General features: G+C 38.1%; 1 protein-coding gene across 4 annotated transcripts in view; it reads right to left on the bottom strand.

The window, feature by feature from the left end:
* The window catches only part of tpte (transmembrane phosphatase with tensin homology), a 68125-nt gene that overhangs the window by 16840 nt on the left and 34510 nt on the right, over positions 1-16775 (bottom strand). For all 4 annotated transcript variants that reach the window (XM_060826797.1, XM_060826798.1, XM_060826799.1 and 1 more), the window contains 3 exons: positions 15241-15304; positions 14811-14875; positions 4817-4877 (listed from right to left, as the gene is read on the bottom strand). In XM_060826797.1, the coding sequence (XP_060682780.1) occupies positions 4817-4877; positions 14811-14875; positions 15241-15304 (190 nt within the window). The remainder of the gene's footprint in view (positions 1-4816; positions 4878-14810; positions 14876-15240; positions 15305-16775) is intronic.

A 16775-nucleotide genomic window follows, 5' to 3' on the forward strand; every position in this document is an offset into this window, starting at 1 on the left:
GAATGAAGATGGAGGGTGATTGGAGGTGCTCAATATTATGACAGTTTTTTTTTTAAAAAAGTAGCCAAAGACAGTCTTTCTATTAACAGAGATTATACAAGGACTAACAGAGACACACAAGGGTGGAGCAAGAGGTGCAGCAAGGATACTAGAACTGCTGCTTTCTGGGGCACTGCTACAAAAAGTGTGGAAATGGAGTCAAAAGATTTCAGAAGGAAATTGCTGTTCCTTCATGCTCACTGGATCAAATCCATTCCCTCCCCAAGGGCATTGTGGGTCAACCTACACCACATGGACTGCAGCAGCTCACCACTGCTTTGAAGGGAAACTCTGGACAGGCAATAAAATGCTGATGTTGCCAACGAAGTCCATCTCCCACAAAGTGAATTAAAAAATACTTGGAGTGCTAGGGGGAAAAATGAGACAGACTGTTTTGCTCTATAATAACCTAGCATGGACTCCGGTGCTATAAAGTTTAACTCATTTTGATCAGGTTTTAGAAGCTATAAAAGAAAATTAGGTAGAATATTGCCATCACTCAAGTGATCTGTGGCATGAGACAAGAAAACACTTGAAATATCAGGAATTACAGGCTTGAATCATAAGAGGCAACTATGTGAACACAAGTTTGTCACATGAGTCATGTAAATTTCACAGATTAGGAATTATAATTCATAAACCACATCAAGTTAATGAACTGAAATTCAATGAATTGACCAATTCTATTGCAAGTTCAGTCATGCAGCATTGCAACAAGGCCAATTCTATTGCAAGTTATCTTAAAGATGCATCTTCATATTAAACTGAGCTAAATTTTAAAAATAGACTTCAGTCAGTGTTCTCTGAAGAGATGACCATTAGAATTATTTGCAATTTTTTTGTAACAGCTTTATAGTAATCTGTAACAATCAGCTCATTAAAATTAATACCTCCTTGAAAAAGGACTAGTATTAGCAACAGTTACATTTCTAAAGGCAACTGCAGGGGCAAGATGGTGGCACAGTAGCAATAGTAACATTTAGGTACCAAAGCTAATGCTCTTGCAACAGATTTAAATCTCTCCACACCAATTTGGTGGAAATTCAAATTTAAAGCTAGTCTCCATTGTGGTAACCATAATAACAGATTGTTGCAAAAACCCATTTGGTTCACTAAAACGTCCTTGAGAAACTCTGGTATTCTTACCCTACATTTGACTCCAGACCCACAGGAGTGAGTGTGAAATACTCTTTACTGACTCCTGAAATAGCAAAGCAAGCAACTCCATTCAAGAACAATTATGGATGGACAAATACTGACCTTATTTTAGATTAGATTACTTACAGTGTGGAAACAGGCCCTTCAGCCCAACAAGTCCACACCGACCCGCCAAAGTGCAACCCACCCATACCCCTACATTTACCCCTTACCTAACACTACGGGCAATTTAGCATGGCCAATTCACCTGACCCGCACATCTTTGGGCTGTGGGAGGAAACCCACACAGGCAAAGGGAGAACGTGCAAACTCCACACACAGTCGCCTGAGGCGGGAATTGAACCCAGGTCTCTGGTGCTGTGAAACAGCAATGCTAACGACTGTGCCACCCTTTCTGGAGATGAGAGTGTCTCCAGCAAAAAAAGATAAAAGCTTGACTAGAAAAGAGTGCACAAAGTACTAAATGTAATGGTAGACCCATCAGGAGCCACAAATAGAAGAAACATGTGACAAGTTTTCAATTTACAGGACACTTCATTCAGTCCAGTTTGGAAAACTTCAGTTGTTGGAATTGATCCTGTAGAATCTGCATTGCCACTATTCTATCCAAGATAGGATACTTTTTGGACTGACCTTTTTTTTTTTAGGTATCACGCAAATTATCAGACAACATATTTGGAAAGGTGAATCCTTGTGAATTGATTTAGTCTGTTTCCACAAGGATTTACAACTGTTCATGTTGCAATTCTTTATATCTGATGTGTAGGCATGGTTAACATTCAGACTGGGCTGAAAGATCTAACAGTATGGTATGTTCTGTTTTTCAAAAGGAGGCCAGGCTAGGAAGCACAAGCAAAGACTGGTGCAAAGTATTAAAAAAACAAAAATCCTGTGGTACACTATTCCAATTCACAGAATCCATAAGTGTATACACTGGAGTAGAGCTCCACTTAAAATGCATCTTTGCTCAGTATGCAGCAAAATAGACAAGATGGCAATGCAAATGCAAAAACAAAAAAAAAGACAAAAGGGGAGGAAAATGCTGAGACAAAAAGGATAAGAAAATGTACTAAGACTACTTAAATATTCCACCATTAAATATCCAGGACTGTTAGTGCAATTTTGTTTACTATGCGTTCTTATTTGTGATCAAACCACAAAGCTGATTACACTTAAAACACTCCATTTTGAAAACATTACTGCAGTTCAAAATTAACCCTCAACACAATGTACCTCTCAGCAAACAGGTCATCTCATGGTTCCACTTGTTTAAAAAATCAAATAAATAAAGATTGGCCAAAACCATATTTATTGGCCAATAGAGAGCATACTCTGAACCACTGCTTTCATGTGCTAATAGTGATCAAATATTAATAAGCAAAATCCCCCCAGAATTACTAAATGTTGACAAAGAAATGCTCACATTTAAAATCAGGACGAGGTGCAACTGGAGGGAAATTTGCAGACAATGTTGACATAACATTATTGCTTGTCCTACTTGGTGACAGAGATTGCAAGGTAGGAGGGTGCCAAAGTAAACTTTAATGAATTGCTGTATGTTTCCTGTAAATTGTAGATACAAAGGTCACAGCATGCCAATGGAGGCTGGGTGGATTATTAACCCAATTGCACAGTTGACCAAATGAATTCCATGTCCTGGACAGTGTTGCTACAGTTATGAATGAGGTTTCAGTCCCAGTCCTAAATAGAGTCTGGTCCATGGTGGATATGTTCTGAGCACCCAGCAAGAGACTCATTCATTTCATTGCATGCAGTTTTCCCTTTGCTCTTATCAGCAGTGTCCAAATGGTTGATCCAGTCCAATGAGTGACCCCCTCAAAAAAATGTCAAAGAAAGAGTCCAATGATGGTGCCTTTCAAGGTCAAAGGACAATGGTTGAGTTCCCTCTTGAAGGTGTTGGCCACTTAGCATTTATGTGGAGTGAATGTTACCAGTCACTTTCAAGTCCTGCAGTAGGCCAAGCACTGGAATATAGTCAACCAGTTCCACTAATTGAGGGATGAAGCAGCTGAAAATGGTCAGACCAATGAGTTTCTGCTTTAGCTTCCAACCGCCACAAACATTTATTTTTGAGTCAGTTGTGTCTCCAGCCATTAGAGGCTATTTCCATTAACTATATTGGTCTTACTATGTGCTTGAGTTATTTGGTGCTGCACTTGGACAATTACTATATCGAGGACAAAGCTACTTGTTTCACTATCTTTTGGCAAGCAGCTGTCCTGTCTATGTCAGGTTCTGTAGGACATTGTGGTTGAGTAGTCCTGGTGAAACTGTAGTGAGCATCATGGGCAGGTTATTGAAGATCAGTCAGTGACTGCCACTTCCCTGGTTTTCTCAAATCAGGAATGAGACTTACACTTCCTTTATTTTTGGAAAGGTCATCACACCACAAGTGCAAGATATGATGGATTCAAATTAATGGGTTACAGATGGGAATGAGCAATTTGCACTGCAAATGAGTGACTTGGACATTTGTTGCCAAGTTTGAAGGCCCAGCAGCTCCATAAAGAGGTGGCAAGAGAGGCAACATGCATGAAACAGAGGGACAGGGATAGAGCAATCTACACCAAATTTTCTTTGAATTATATACCATCGATAATTTTAACTGATCAATTTTAATAGTATGTTGTAGCAAATTGCCAAACCAGCAAATGAATGACGCAATAGAAAAATTTTCCTTCCCAGTTCAAAAAGACTATATTGTTCACAATTGCTTTAGGTTCCAGAGTTAGGCTTTCCCTCCCACACCCAGAATCATTCAAATTAAAAGCTATGTCAGGAGAACACTTTGTTCTCTGTCAAATAAATGGAAATTAGGAGTAGGCCCTTCAGGTCCTTCAATAAATGATCATGGCTATTCCTCTATTAATACTTTTTCTCCTTTACTTGATTCCTTTAGTATATTTGTTTTTTTTTAAATAAAGGAGGGTGTTTTGTTCTGCAGTGAAAAGAATCAAGATCTCTTCAATTATTTTGTGGCTCAACTATCCTAAGATAGCTTAGAAGTAACAGGCCAGTAACTACTTGACAAATAAAACAAAGACTCTGATCAGTGCTGGATAGAAAATGCCATTTCTTTTGACAGGTCATACAAAGTGCATTAATTATGGAACATTGTGGATTAAAAGACTCAAATGACCCATTAAATGGCCATCTCAAATATCAGCACTGAAAATGTGTTGCTGGAAAAGCGCAGGTCAGGCAGCATCCAAGGAACAGGAAATTCGACGTTTCAGGCATAAGCCCTTCATCAGGCTTATGCCCGAAACGTCGAATCTCCTGTTCCTTGGATGCTGCCTGAATTGCTGCGCTTTTTCAGCAACACATTTTCAGCTCTGATCTCCAGCATCTGCAGACCTCACTTTCATCTCAAATATTAGTCCCTAATTTGGCAGCATATGGCCTAACCTTATCCAGTTTGCTGATATTGTTCTGCAAAAACATGTTTACTTCAAAACGAAAAAAAACTCTGCCTTCATCAAATCAATTTTCCTCATTTAGAGTTTGCAGATGCAAAATATTCTACATAATTCAATATTTTCTTCTAAATACAACCACTCTAATTTTTAAAAAAAGCATCTAAAAAAGACATACTTACTGCATAGATTATAGACTTTGTAGTGATCCTTGTGCTTGGTGTCAAAAAATCTTGCAACCTCCTGTGAACACATTTTACATTAATTTTTTTTTAAAAATTAAAAGTCCGTTCTAACAGTAACAGATTGGCAACAATATCACATCTACATAGATGAAACTAATACTATACAGTATCAAGAGTCAGTTTTGTAAGAGGAAGTGTCAAAATAGCTGGTTTTATTTTGGTGCTCTACATTCTGAAGCCTTCTTAATTTAAAGCCTACAACTTTAATAGCCAATGGTGTAAAGTGGAACATCGTGATTCTATCTATTTGGGTGAAAAGGATTTCTCCTGCCTGCATGGTGTACAGAATTCACATTCCAGTCTTAGAACAAGGCTGGACAGAATCAGAATCACCTCATTACGAAGGCATGCCTGACGTGTTTGGTGACTTACAATACAACAGTTAGGGATGGGCAACTAGTACCCTTAGCCAGCAACCCCCATATCCCACGATGAACGAAATGAAATCATTGACCACTACTATTCACAGATTTGTATATATTCTGGCACTCTTTGGGGGTGGGGGAAAGAGGGAGATAAATGGCAAAATGGTTAGTAGTCGTCCCGATCAAAAGATGAATAGTTTCCCCAGTTCAGTTTTAGTCAGAAGTTCCAGCAGTCCCATACCTTGCTTCCATATTAACCTGAACATAGGAAGAACTCTTCACCTTTCAAAGATGCAAAATGGTATGGTAAGAATACTTTACAGTCAGATGTACAGCACAGAAACAGACCCTTCAGTCCAACTTGTCCATTCTGACCAGATACTCCAACCGAATCTAGTTCCACCTGCCAGCACCCAGCCATATCCCTCCAAATCCTTCCTATTCATAAACCCATCCAAATGCCTTTGTACCATTGTTGCAATTGTGCCAGCCTTCACCACTTCCTCTGACAGCCTATTCCACACACTCTCCACCCTCTGACAAAGTTGCCCCTTAGGTCTCTTTTATATCTTTTCCCCCTCACCTTAAACCTATGCCCTCTAGTTCTGGACTCCCAACCCCGTTAAGATTTGCTTCCCCAAAAATCTAGTACCTCACATCTAAATTAAACGTCTATTTTATATGAGGGGATGAACAAGGTACATGAATTGTAGATTTCAGGATCTTTTCTGAAGGGTGCTGAGTATTTCAGAAAATTCAGCCAAGATTCAGTTCAGCTAACTGGATTAAAAAAAAAAGTATTTTAAAAATGTTTGGTTTCTTCATGAACTGTACAACACATGCACATCAGATGTTGTTACACTGCTGGATTTGAATTGCTTAACACCAGTTACCCATCCTTTCCCTTTCCAAAATTGCAAGGGGGTGGAATGCGAAGAGAAGGTGGTGAATTTATTAGCTCGTAAATAACCTAGCCAGAGAAATCAGAATGCTGGATATACTTTGGATGTCAGGCAACAGAAACAGAGTTAACATTTCAACTCTATCAGATTTCAGTATTCTGATCGCAGTTTCTGTAACCCTGATTACAGCATTTGTAACTTGCTCAGAACTTGGCTTTTGTAATAACATCTAACCACCAAAGCAGTTTAAGAATTAAGAAAGAGAATCTGGAAAAGGCAAGTGCTCCTATTGCAATTTTATGTTGTGTGTGAATTAATAGGAGCAGAATTTGAACAATCAGCCTCTCAAACCTGCACCACTCAGTATGATCATAGGCTTATCCATTGTGGAATTCAAAATACATTTGCCACCAAGTCTCAACCGGTGGATGTGGGAACATTTTACTATCCAAAATCCAAATTTCAGATAATGAGATGCAGCATTCTAGAATCATAGAATCCCTACCATGTGGAAACAGGCCATTCAGCCCATCATGTCCACACCTACCCTCTGAAGAGGGTCTCACTCAAAACAACCCGATAAACCTGCACTTTCCACCAAGCTTGTACATTCCCTGGATACTGTGGGCAAATTTAGAATGGCCAGTCCACCTAACCTGCACATCTTTGGGCTGTGGGAGGAAACCAGAGCACCCAGAAGAAACCCAGACATGGGAGAAATGTGCAAACTCCAGACAGAGTCACCAAAGGGTGGAATCCTGGAACAGAGAGGCAGCAGTGCTAACCAGTGAGCCACCCCTATCCTTTAAATAATGATTTCAACATATGTCACTGCTGCTACAACCAAGAGAAACACATGACAAACTCCCACAGAATTGAAATTTACTTTTGCAAATGGTACAGATTGGGCTATGAGGTCAAGATCTCAAGTTGCTGATGAAGGTATCCTTCATGAATTGCTGTCCTTGTAAGTTGTATAAAGGCTAGTTCAGCAATTAGTAATACAGAGGAAGGAATGCCTCTATATGTATAAATGGGAAGGGAACTGCAGGAAATTGCTGCTAAGGTAGTCAGACACACAGGGCAAAGGACCCAGAACACTGAGGCAGCAGTAAGCTTGATGACACTGCAGGAAAAATTCTGCTATAGGGAATACCAAAGAGACAACTTTGAACAGAATTGTAACAGTTCTCAAAGACTGGAGAAAGGCATGGATTTGGTGTAGGAGGAGGAGATGGACCAAGTCCACAGAGTACCAAACCTCTACCAAGTTTTGCTTAAACATGTGGCTGGCCCAGTTAAGCTTTTCATCACCCAAGTCAGTGAATGTTTTGACAGTTTTGTCTTGGAGGTCAGTGTTGGTGGCTCAATTCACAATCATTTTGTACCATTCTTTACCCAAATCTTTAACTTGTTCATATTGTTGTTGGTGCCTTGGATTGGATTTTCCTTCACTGGAAATTCAAAAAAAAAGCTAAAACATGAAAATGGGGAGCTCCTAGACCATCACTGGTATTGTGTTAGAGAAAGAAAAATTAAAATCAATGGAACAGTTCAATTAGGAATGTTGCTTTGGAGGACTCTAGCAATGAAATTGAGGATTTCAGAAATTACAGAAACCACTTTCCCATGAACAAAGTAGGATTCCAGCTAACAAAAATGTCTCAGCTTCAATATTTATCTTGTTAGACTACCCTGATAGCACCTGACCAATTGTGTTACCTTAAAAAGGGACAGTTATCACATTTCTCTGGCATTCAAGTAGGGTCGATTCCAATAGTGCTGGTGAATCCTGCCATGAGTACTAAAAAACACGGTGACACCATATGCTGCTCACTTCAAAGTAAAGTAATTGGGAAGGTACTAACATGAAAATAATTAGCAACTTCTGGAAAGATTTGCAATTCAAATTGGAATTCTGGATGAAAGTTTGCTCGCTAAGCTGGAAGGTTCGTTTTCAGACATTTTGTCACCCAAGGAAACCTTAAATAAAGTGGGTCATGTGACCAGTGTTTCAGAGGCTCACTGATGTTATCTAGTATGGTGATGAAACGTCTGAAAACAAATCTTCCAGTTCAGTGAGCAAACCTACACCCATGACAATGATTGGCTGGTTTAGAATTTCCTCAGTTTTACAAAGGCAACACCTGAACAACTTGTAATACTAGATGGAAACCAATAGCTTGAATGTAAAGAGATTGATTTTCCACCTGTCCAATCCCACCAAAAACTGCATGTAGTGGAAGGAAAGGCTTATGAATAATAGATAATTTGGCAGTTCAGGTTCTTTTAAATCGATCTTAAGTTTTGGATAGGCCATTTACACAACCTAATCAGAAACAACTCCGAGCACAAATCACAACTCTAAGTCCCCATACCTCAAATCAGTTCTATTAAATTGACTGAATGATTTCAAAAGTATTAGCAAAGACAAACTGTTGAGCCAACTAGAAAACACTCAACATATTAACAGGTTGGTAGAAAGCAACTGTCAGCAGTTTATTGTTTCATGTGATGAGGATGCCATGAGAGAGGCCAGTATGTGCTACCAATTCCCACAAAAAAAAGGTGCAGCTTGGAGGGCCTCTTGTGGCATGGAGGTAGTGTTCCTACCCCCAGCACCAAGACACCCTGGTTCAAATGCCAACTACTCCTGAGGTATGTAACATTTCCAAAAGATAGATTTGGAAAATATATAAATAAAAATGAGGAAGAACTAGGTCACTGAGCCATTGCAGCTCAGGGTCAGTTCACCCAGAGTGTTGGTGGGAAGGCATTTCCAGGAGTTTGATAGTGACAGTGAAGGAAAAGCAATATTCATTCTAAATGAAGACGATGAGTGGCTTGGAGGAGAACCTACAGGTTCAGATTCATCTGCTACCCTTGCTCTCCTAGATCATGGAGTGTTCACCAGGTTTAAAACTACTTTAAAAGCAATGTTTCAAAGTTGTTGCATGGCATCTTGCAGATGAACACTGCTATTACCACGACTAAGTGAGACTACTTCAGGGAAATGGATCGGCAAACAACCAGCTGTTTAGTCCCAAATGCGATCAAGCTTCTAGTGCTGTTGGAGTGTTGGAGCTGTACTTTTCCAGAAAAGTGGGAATGTTCTAGCATATTCCCGATTGGTTCCTTACCAAACGACGTACAGGCTTTGGGGAAACCAGTTACCTACCAACCTTAGCTTCTGATCTGTTGTGGTCCCTTGATTAAAATGGCTTATCCAGTTTTGTTTCTGGTCAATGGTAGCTCCTCCCAAGATGCTATTGATATAGTGGAAGAATTAGCCGGGGGAGTGCTATTAAAAGTCAAGGGGTAAGGGTTTGATTCTGTTTTGGTGGAGCTGGCCATGACCTGGCACATTGTAGCATTAATATTTAAAGAAGTCATCTGTTAGGCAAAAAAAAAATTAAACTCATCGCTAATCTACAGTTTGGTTATGCAAAAATCTTGTATTCGCAGACTTTGACTTCCTGTGTAATGATAGGAAGTGACTATACAACATAGCACAATTGTGTATGGCAATAACTTAACTGAAACCAATTTTTTGTTTGAAACGTGTGATGTTGAAATTGGCCGATATTTCCTCCGCATTTCACATGTGGAACATATACCACTGCTTTTTGGAAATTATCCTGAAATGACCATCAATTGGCTCTTACAGGTAGCACTGAACTTCACTAATGGGATTGGATTTTGTTTTTAAATAAAGCTTAAGTTTGATACTGAAGCAATATCCAGGATAGAGCTGATAAACCAGCAAGCAAATTGATATTACTCAAGTACCAAGCAGTGACCATTGCCAACAAGACAGATAATCTATCACCTGTTGTAATGGTAAAGCAATTGAATGTCAGATTCCAAGCAGTTAATAGACCAGAAACAAACCTAGATCAGCCATTTAAAAGTTGTGATGTCAAGAGCTGATCAGGGGCTAGGGGATTTTTTGATATGAGTAACATGCCTTTTCATCTAAAAAGATGAAACAAGAGCCAGAGAGAATACTCTCCACTTGCCCAGATGGGCGCAGATCAACGAGAGAATAAAGTTGGCAGTCTACCACCTTCAACATTCACTCCTTTCACCAATGCACAGTAGTGTGTACCATCTAGAAGATGCTTTGCAGTAATTCACCAAAGCACTTTTAGACAGCACCTTCCAAACCTGCGACTTCTACCACGTAGAAACACAAGAGTAGCAGATACACGTGAACAAATTCCACAAGCCACTCCCCATTTTCACTTGGAACTATACAACAACCATTCTTTCACTGTCGCTGTATCAAAATCCTGACAAAAATCCCTTCTGAACAGCACTGTGGATGTATATACACAACGGACTGCAGCTGTTCAAGCCAGCAGCTCATCACCACTATTAAAGGCAATAAATGCTAGCCTGGCCAAAACTTCACATCCAATGAACAAATTAAAACAATGGGTTAAGCAAATTACAAAACAAAAACATTTCTAATTCAAGAGATCTAAAAACTCAGCACATGAAACAAACTGGATTAGTGGGGCAAAAAAACATGTTGATCCAAGACAATTCTTCAACTATGCGATTTCTTAAAAAGACATTACAGACCAGTAAAAATTGAAGGCACGGTCAAAATAACTGGTGTTAGGATGGGTTTAAGAGAAATAGTAAAAAGATACCTCCGATCTAAAAATAGAGTGCAAAGAAATGGATAACTGAATTACAAAATACTAATTTTCCAATCCCTGATGCAATCAAGGAGAAGAGCAAGAGAGAATGAATGGAAGGAGATAATGAAATGGAAGGATGATCACCTACCCTGAAAAAAAAGGGCACAAAAAGTCAACCAGCTTTAGATAAAAGGCAAACCCATTTCAATATTTTTCCTCCAACATTTTATCCTAAATGGTTGTTATTTTTAAAAACAACAAAGGTTAAGCTTTCACTCAAATTCAAATCAGACCTTCAGGGACTTGGAATTTGAAAGTTTATATACAATGTCATGCATGCAACCCATTACTGGGCATTAAAACATCTCAATGTGAAATCTTCATTATTAAAAAGTGCACCATCTATCAAAATAGGAACACAGCAATATCTACACTGTAGAAATCAATAGCTCACCCAACTTTCTGAAATCATTTCTGTACAGAAAAGCATAAATTTACTTGGCAAATTAAGATCAAAATCTTGGAACAATTATATCCAGTTTAATTGCTTCAGTTCAGTATTCTGCCAAGTGAATTGGTTTATAAATCCAAAATGTCACTCAAGTTGACCAGAAGATGACAACCAAGAGACCTCACGCAAGTTTCCATGTTACATTAAAAAGAACTCCTGATTTTTTTTTTCTAAAGTTTTAGAGTGGCATCACATACAACCAGCATTGGTTTGTGTTTAGGCAGCAACTTCATTCCCTGACAGTCGTGTTTCAAAATACAAAACTGCTTTGTGTACATCTCCATAATTTTGGTCATAAACTGACTGTACCAGTCTACATTGCAAGTGGCACAACTTAGATCAAAAAAGGTTTTTTTCAAAGAGAAAAGAGGGGGAGAGCAGATAGAGGAGAAAAAAAAAATCACAACAAGTGTGGGAAAAGGACAATATTTTATTGTACAAATATCAAATTAGGTTATGCATCTTTCCGAGCTGCAAATTTGTTATTTCAAAAATAACTTTCCCTCCCCTACATATCTTGTTTTAGAGAGAATTGGAAAGACAAAGTAAGTTTTTTTTTTAAAAAGAATGGGCAAGATTATTAACCTGTGACAAACAGATCAGATTCAAAAAAAGCCTCATTTCAGGTAATTTCCTGGCTTCAACTCTACCTCCCCCAACCCCTGAAATTTTCCTCCATCTGGATTACACTTTCAACAGAAGTATTGAGGAACACAGATAAAAAGTTTTTACTCTACAAGTTTCAGAACATTTTAGACAGCTGGTAAGTTAGCTAATGGAAGTTCATCAGTAAAACTGAAGAACAAAAAAGGAATTTTAAAGAAGTGAACGGGAAACAGTACAAGTTGAATTTAAAAAAAACAAAAGTGTTCAACATTGTTTAAATCATTAATGCTGACACATTTCAAAATATATGAACTAAACCGAGAAGGTAATTCTGGCCCCACCCCTACACATCTGGTCATTCTCAGAAGCTCCAGCTTAACATGCAATAACCTGCCAGTCTCTGGCTCCATGACTCATGTCAAATATCATACACACCAGTTTGAACAGGCCTCCGATTCCTTTCGGTTTAATTGGATATTCCCTCAACTAACCACATCTATTCAAGCAAGCCATAAAGACCATACTTTTTGGCACCAAAGCCACAACCAAAGATAACCTACTGGGTGCAAGATGAGAATTTGAGTTGGCGTCATTTAAAAAGGGCTCAATAATGACAACATTTCAATTCATCTACAAACATGACCAAAAATAATTTTACAAGAAAGTAAAAATGATTAATTCCCGTAGATCTCAACTGGTTATTTTTGTGAATCAGAACAACTGAGTAAGAAACACAAGTTGTGGTGATCTAGGGTTGAAACAAAAAAAAAGTAGAAACATTTGGCACAACGTCCATTATCTCAAGTCACAAAATACACAGTGCAATCAAAACCTTAGCTCAGGGTGCATTACTGCAGCTAAAACATGGTGCATATGCTCAGGGCTTCTACAATCAGAAAGCTACACGTCTAATGTGGCTCAAATGTGGTTACCTTGGTAATTTGCCTTATGGTTAGAGTAAGCATCAATTTAAACTAAGCTGCAAACTGTATACAGCATTTCATATCAATGCCAACTAAAACAATATACATAGTTCTCATCATCCAACTTTCCAAATCAGACAGGACCATATTTTAAATTTAATCAAGTCACAAGCTAGACTGGTCACCATTAAATAATCTTGCTATTACTGAAAAGCTATGATTGTCAGAGATCCAGCCTTCCAGCAAATGAATATAGGAACATGCTCAGACAAACACGCAAGTGACATTTTTAAAGAGTCAAGAAAAAAGATGTGGCATCGGAAAAGCACAGGTCAGGCAGCATTTGGAGCAGGAGAGTCAAGGTTCCAGGCTTAAACCCTGCATCAGGAATGAACGTCAACTCTTCTCCTCTGATACTGTGACCTGCTGAGCTTTTCCAGCACAACACTATTCGGATCTTCAGCACCTGCAATCCTCACTTTCTCAAAAGATAGTGATTTTTCAGTCAGTTAAGCAGTATTATGGAAAATTATACTGCATAAAAATGCCGTACACTGCATGGGACTGTTCAGATTCACATTGTCTATTCTGGAGGATCAATTTTGTTGCAAGGTATATCACTAAAGTAGGAGGATATTACTAACAGGTGAGAAAGTGAAAATTGCCATTGTCTCGTGGGGTAGGTTACTGTTATGAGACAACCATCCACCCACACACGAATAGACAGATTGACTTAAGTTTAATAAAGGTTATCACACCTCAGATGTGGGGAAGGTTCAGGGCATTGGTATTCATAGTGACCTCAGCTGGTACAAGAGCCAAACCTACACTTTTGCCTTGGCTCTCAAACCAGCTGTCCAGACAATAGAGCTAGTTGATCCCTGATATGAAGAAACCTAAAAACGGCACCTCATCAGATTAGTATAAATTTATTCATCATTGGGGTGACAGCAACCGTAGAGTCAACCTGCAAAATGGATTTCATCTAGTTCCACTTCTAACAACTTTATGCACAAAATCAGAAGGAACAGTATGTTACACAAAAATGCTATATATACACACACACACACAACAAAAAAGGAATTGGATCAAAAATAGTTAAAACCTTTAATGAAAAAAAAAGTTTCAGTACCCAAAGTCAGTAATTTTTCAAATGGAGTACCTTCAAGATTTATTTTAAATTTTTGAATTAATTTTTTTTTAAAAATAGGAGCATCAGCAATGGGGAAAGAAAGAAAAAAAAACAAAATTCAGATGCATGTCATTCCACACTGTCTCAAGCAAATAAAAGTAAACCTGCTCCATGCTCGGAATTTTTTTTCCATTTCATCCAAATTATATCAACAGTACAGTCAATATTATGACCAATTGTAAAAGGTCTTGTGGTGAGATAACTGGTTTCAATTATTTAAATTCATCTCATATGAATAAAACTACCAAATAATCCACTAGCACTTTCGTCAGAGAAAACTGTTAGGTGTGCCATCTCTTGTTCTTTATTCTAGCCATGTTAAAATAAGTTATGTATCTGATCCCATTGAAATAGATACAACCTCATTGGTTTTAGTTTCCTGTGGCCACTTTACATGGATCAAAAAAAAAAGTTATATAGTGTGCAAATATCACTCCAAATATTTATTAGACAGCACCAACAATTTAAAAAAGGTATCCAGGGACTTGAACTTCAGTCACACGTTTGTTTTTGTACCTGAACAGGTTCTCAGAACTTGTACATTTTATTACAGTCCAAACCAGAAACGGTGCCCGTTTTGAAAAAAAACTTTCATTATCAAAATAGGACATTCAACAAGTAAAATGGTCAGAATCATAATAATGGATAGAAAGATGAAATAAGACTGCTGTGCTAAGCAAGCATATGCAGTTTGTAGACCTTCCAATTTAGAAGTTCACTTGGTAAAATTATATATTTGACTGTATTAAACGAATCAAGTGTTCATTAAGACTCATACTGTACCTCAATTGGATTTCTATACAGCGACTGCTTTCCAGAGGATGGGAATGACATGGCAATGACTCTGTCTGTAAATAGTTTAAAAGACAAATTTTAGGCACTTAACCTCAGATGATTAATCCTCAGAAGTCACCACTACAATATAGTCCATAAGATTACTAACATTCTTCCAAAGACATGGATACGGGAGGACTTAGCACAGATTCTTTAAATGATTACTAACTTCAGCCATGTCACTGCAGAAAAACTAAGCTTCTCCTAAAGAGAAAGCAGATCAATTTCTGTATTGTTCTGTACAGGATAGCTGGTTTCTAACCAACACAAACAACTATGAAAATGTTAACTATTTGTTTAACTACAAGAGATTGGAACACTAAAAAAAAAGAAGTGTCTCTCTTTTCAAGAAGCTATTTACCAACGGACAATTACAAACCAGTAATATAAGTGAGATCCAAGTCAAATCCATCCTTTTGGTAACGCCTTTTGTTTTCAGATACCTGTAAATTAAAAGGTTTGTTAATCCTCCATTAATATAATATTAAATGGTACAAATAAACTACAAATTTATCTCATTATGGTCTACACCTGACATTGACAATGGGCAAGTTATAGTTGTTGACATGAAATTATCTGATTTGCCGAATACTTCCAGTGAACTTTTTGCCTTGCAATAGCAAATATTAGTTCACCAAACTTATCACTTTAATATCAAAGTGGACATCTCAAATTTAAAAAAAAAGTTACCACCTAAAACTCTCTGTACTAATCCATAAAACAAAGGCGACCTTCACACTACAGAATTCACTTTATTCGTTCATCCAAGGTTCTGTACATGCCAGGCTCGTCCTTACTTGTTAAGGAAGTGTACCACTTCCCATGTTCATATGTTCTTCCTCCTCAAATCTTGAGGTTTTGTTTACCCCACCCATTACAGCCAGACACCATGTTTCCTTAAGACCCCAAATTTCTTTGAAATGCCAACATAATGAATATGTCGATTGCAATTCTTTATTATACACAGTGTCCCCAAAAGTTTAATTCATCCACTTCACTCAGTACATCAAGGCAGAAAGGCACTGTGGACAGCATGGTCCAGATTCCTTTGCATGTTACTTCATAAAAGATATCCTGGGCAACTAAGACAGAGAAATCAGTTTATTTTAATTAAAAAGGAAAATGATGTCATCCTATGGTCAGTTAAGGGACAGTTTCCAAATTTATAAGTAGGAACTCCTTGGTATAAATACTGTTGAAAAAAGAAAAAAAAAGGTCATATGAAGTTCATAGTGAGTTTAACAAAAACTCACTAAAACCAGCCTACTGATGGGATGACCTAACTAGAATTCTACAACGTAGTTATCTTGGTGTAGTCACTGCAGTAATAAAAAGGACTGGAGTTTTTAAAAAAAAACCAAATACATCCAAGGAGGGAGAAACGTACAGCAACACAGAATTACATCCTCAAAGTTTTATCCCAACTAGCAAAACTATGGTGAGAAGTCAAATTTATAGTCACCATTACACAAACCTTCTACCTGCTAAAGCAGTACAATTAAATCCTTGAATAGGCAGTTTGTTGTATGAGCAGCAGACCGAAGATTGGTATCTCAAAGGCTTATGCTCGGAAGCATGGAATTTTATGTTCTTAGTTCACTAATTGGTCTAGATAACGATCTTCCAAACAAGTCCAGGGAGGAAAGCAAACATTGAACTGCCAAATACTGTGGCAAGGACAGAACATGCTGATCAACTCCACGTTCCTGTCTGTACCTACAATCCACAACTCTTGCAACCGTTTTGAATATATTCAAATGGCCTAGTCTCCACTGTGTTCTGGAAAAGATCAACAAATCTCAAATTTAAATCCTTCATTTCAGGAGTCAGGTATATGAACCTTTTCTGTAGGGATTAGAAGAGTAATAACAAATGGTCTGCACACTCTTCTGAAACACTTTTCATGCCCATGTC

The sequence above is a fragment of the Hemiscyllium ocellatum genome, chromosome 6 (genome assembly GCF_020745735.1).
Source record: "Hemiscyllium ocellatum isolate sHemOce1 chromosome 6, sHemOce1.pat.X.cur, whole genome shotgun sequence".
Taxonomy (NCBI): Eukaryota; Metazoa; Chordata; class Chondrichthyes; order Orectolobiformes; family Hemiscylliidae; genus Hemiscyllium; species Hemiscyllium ocellatum.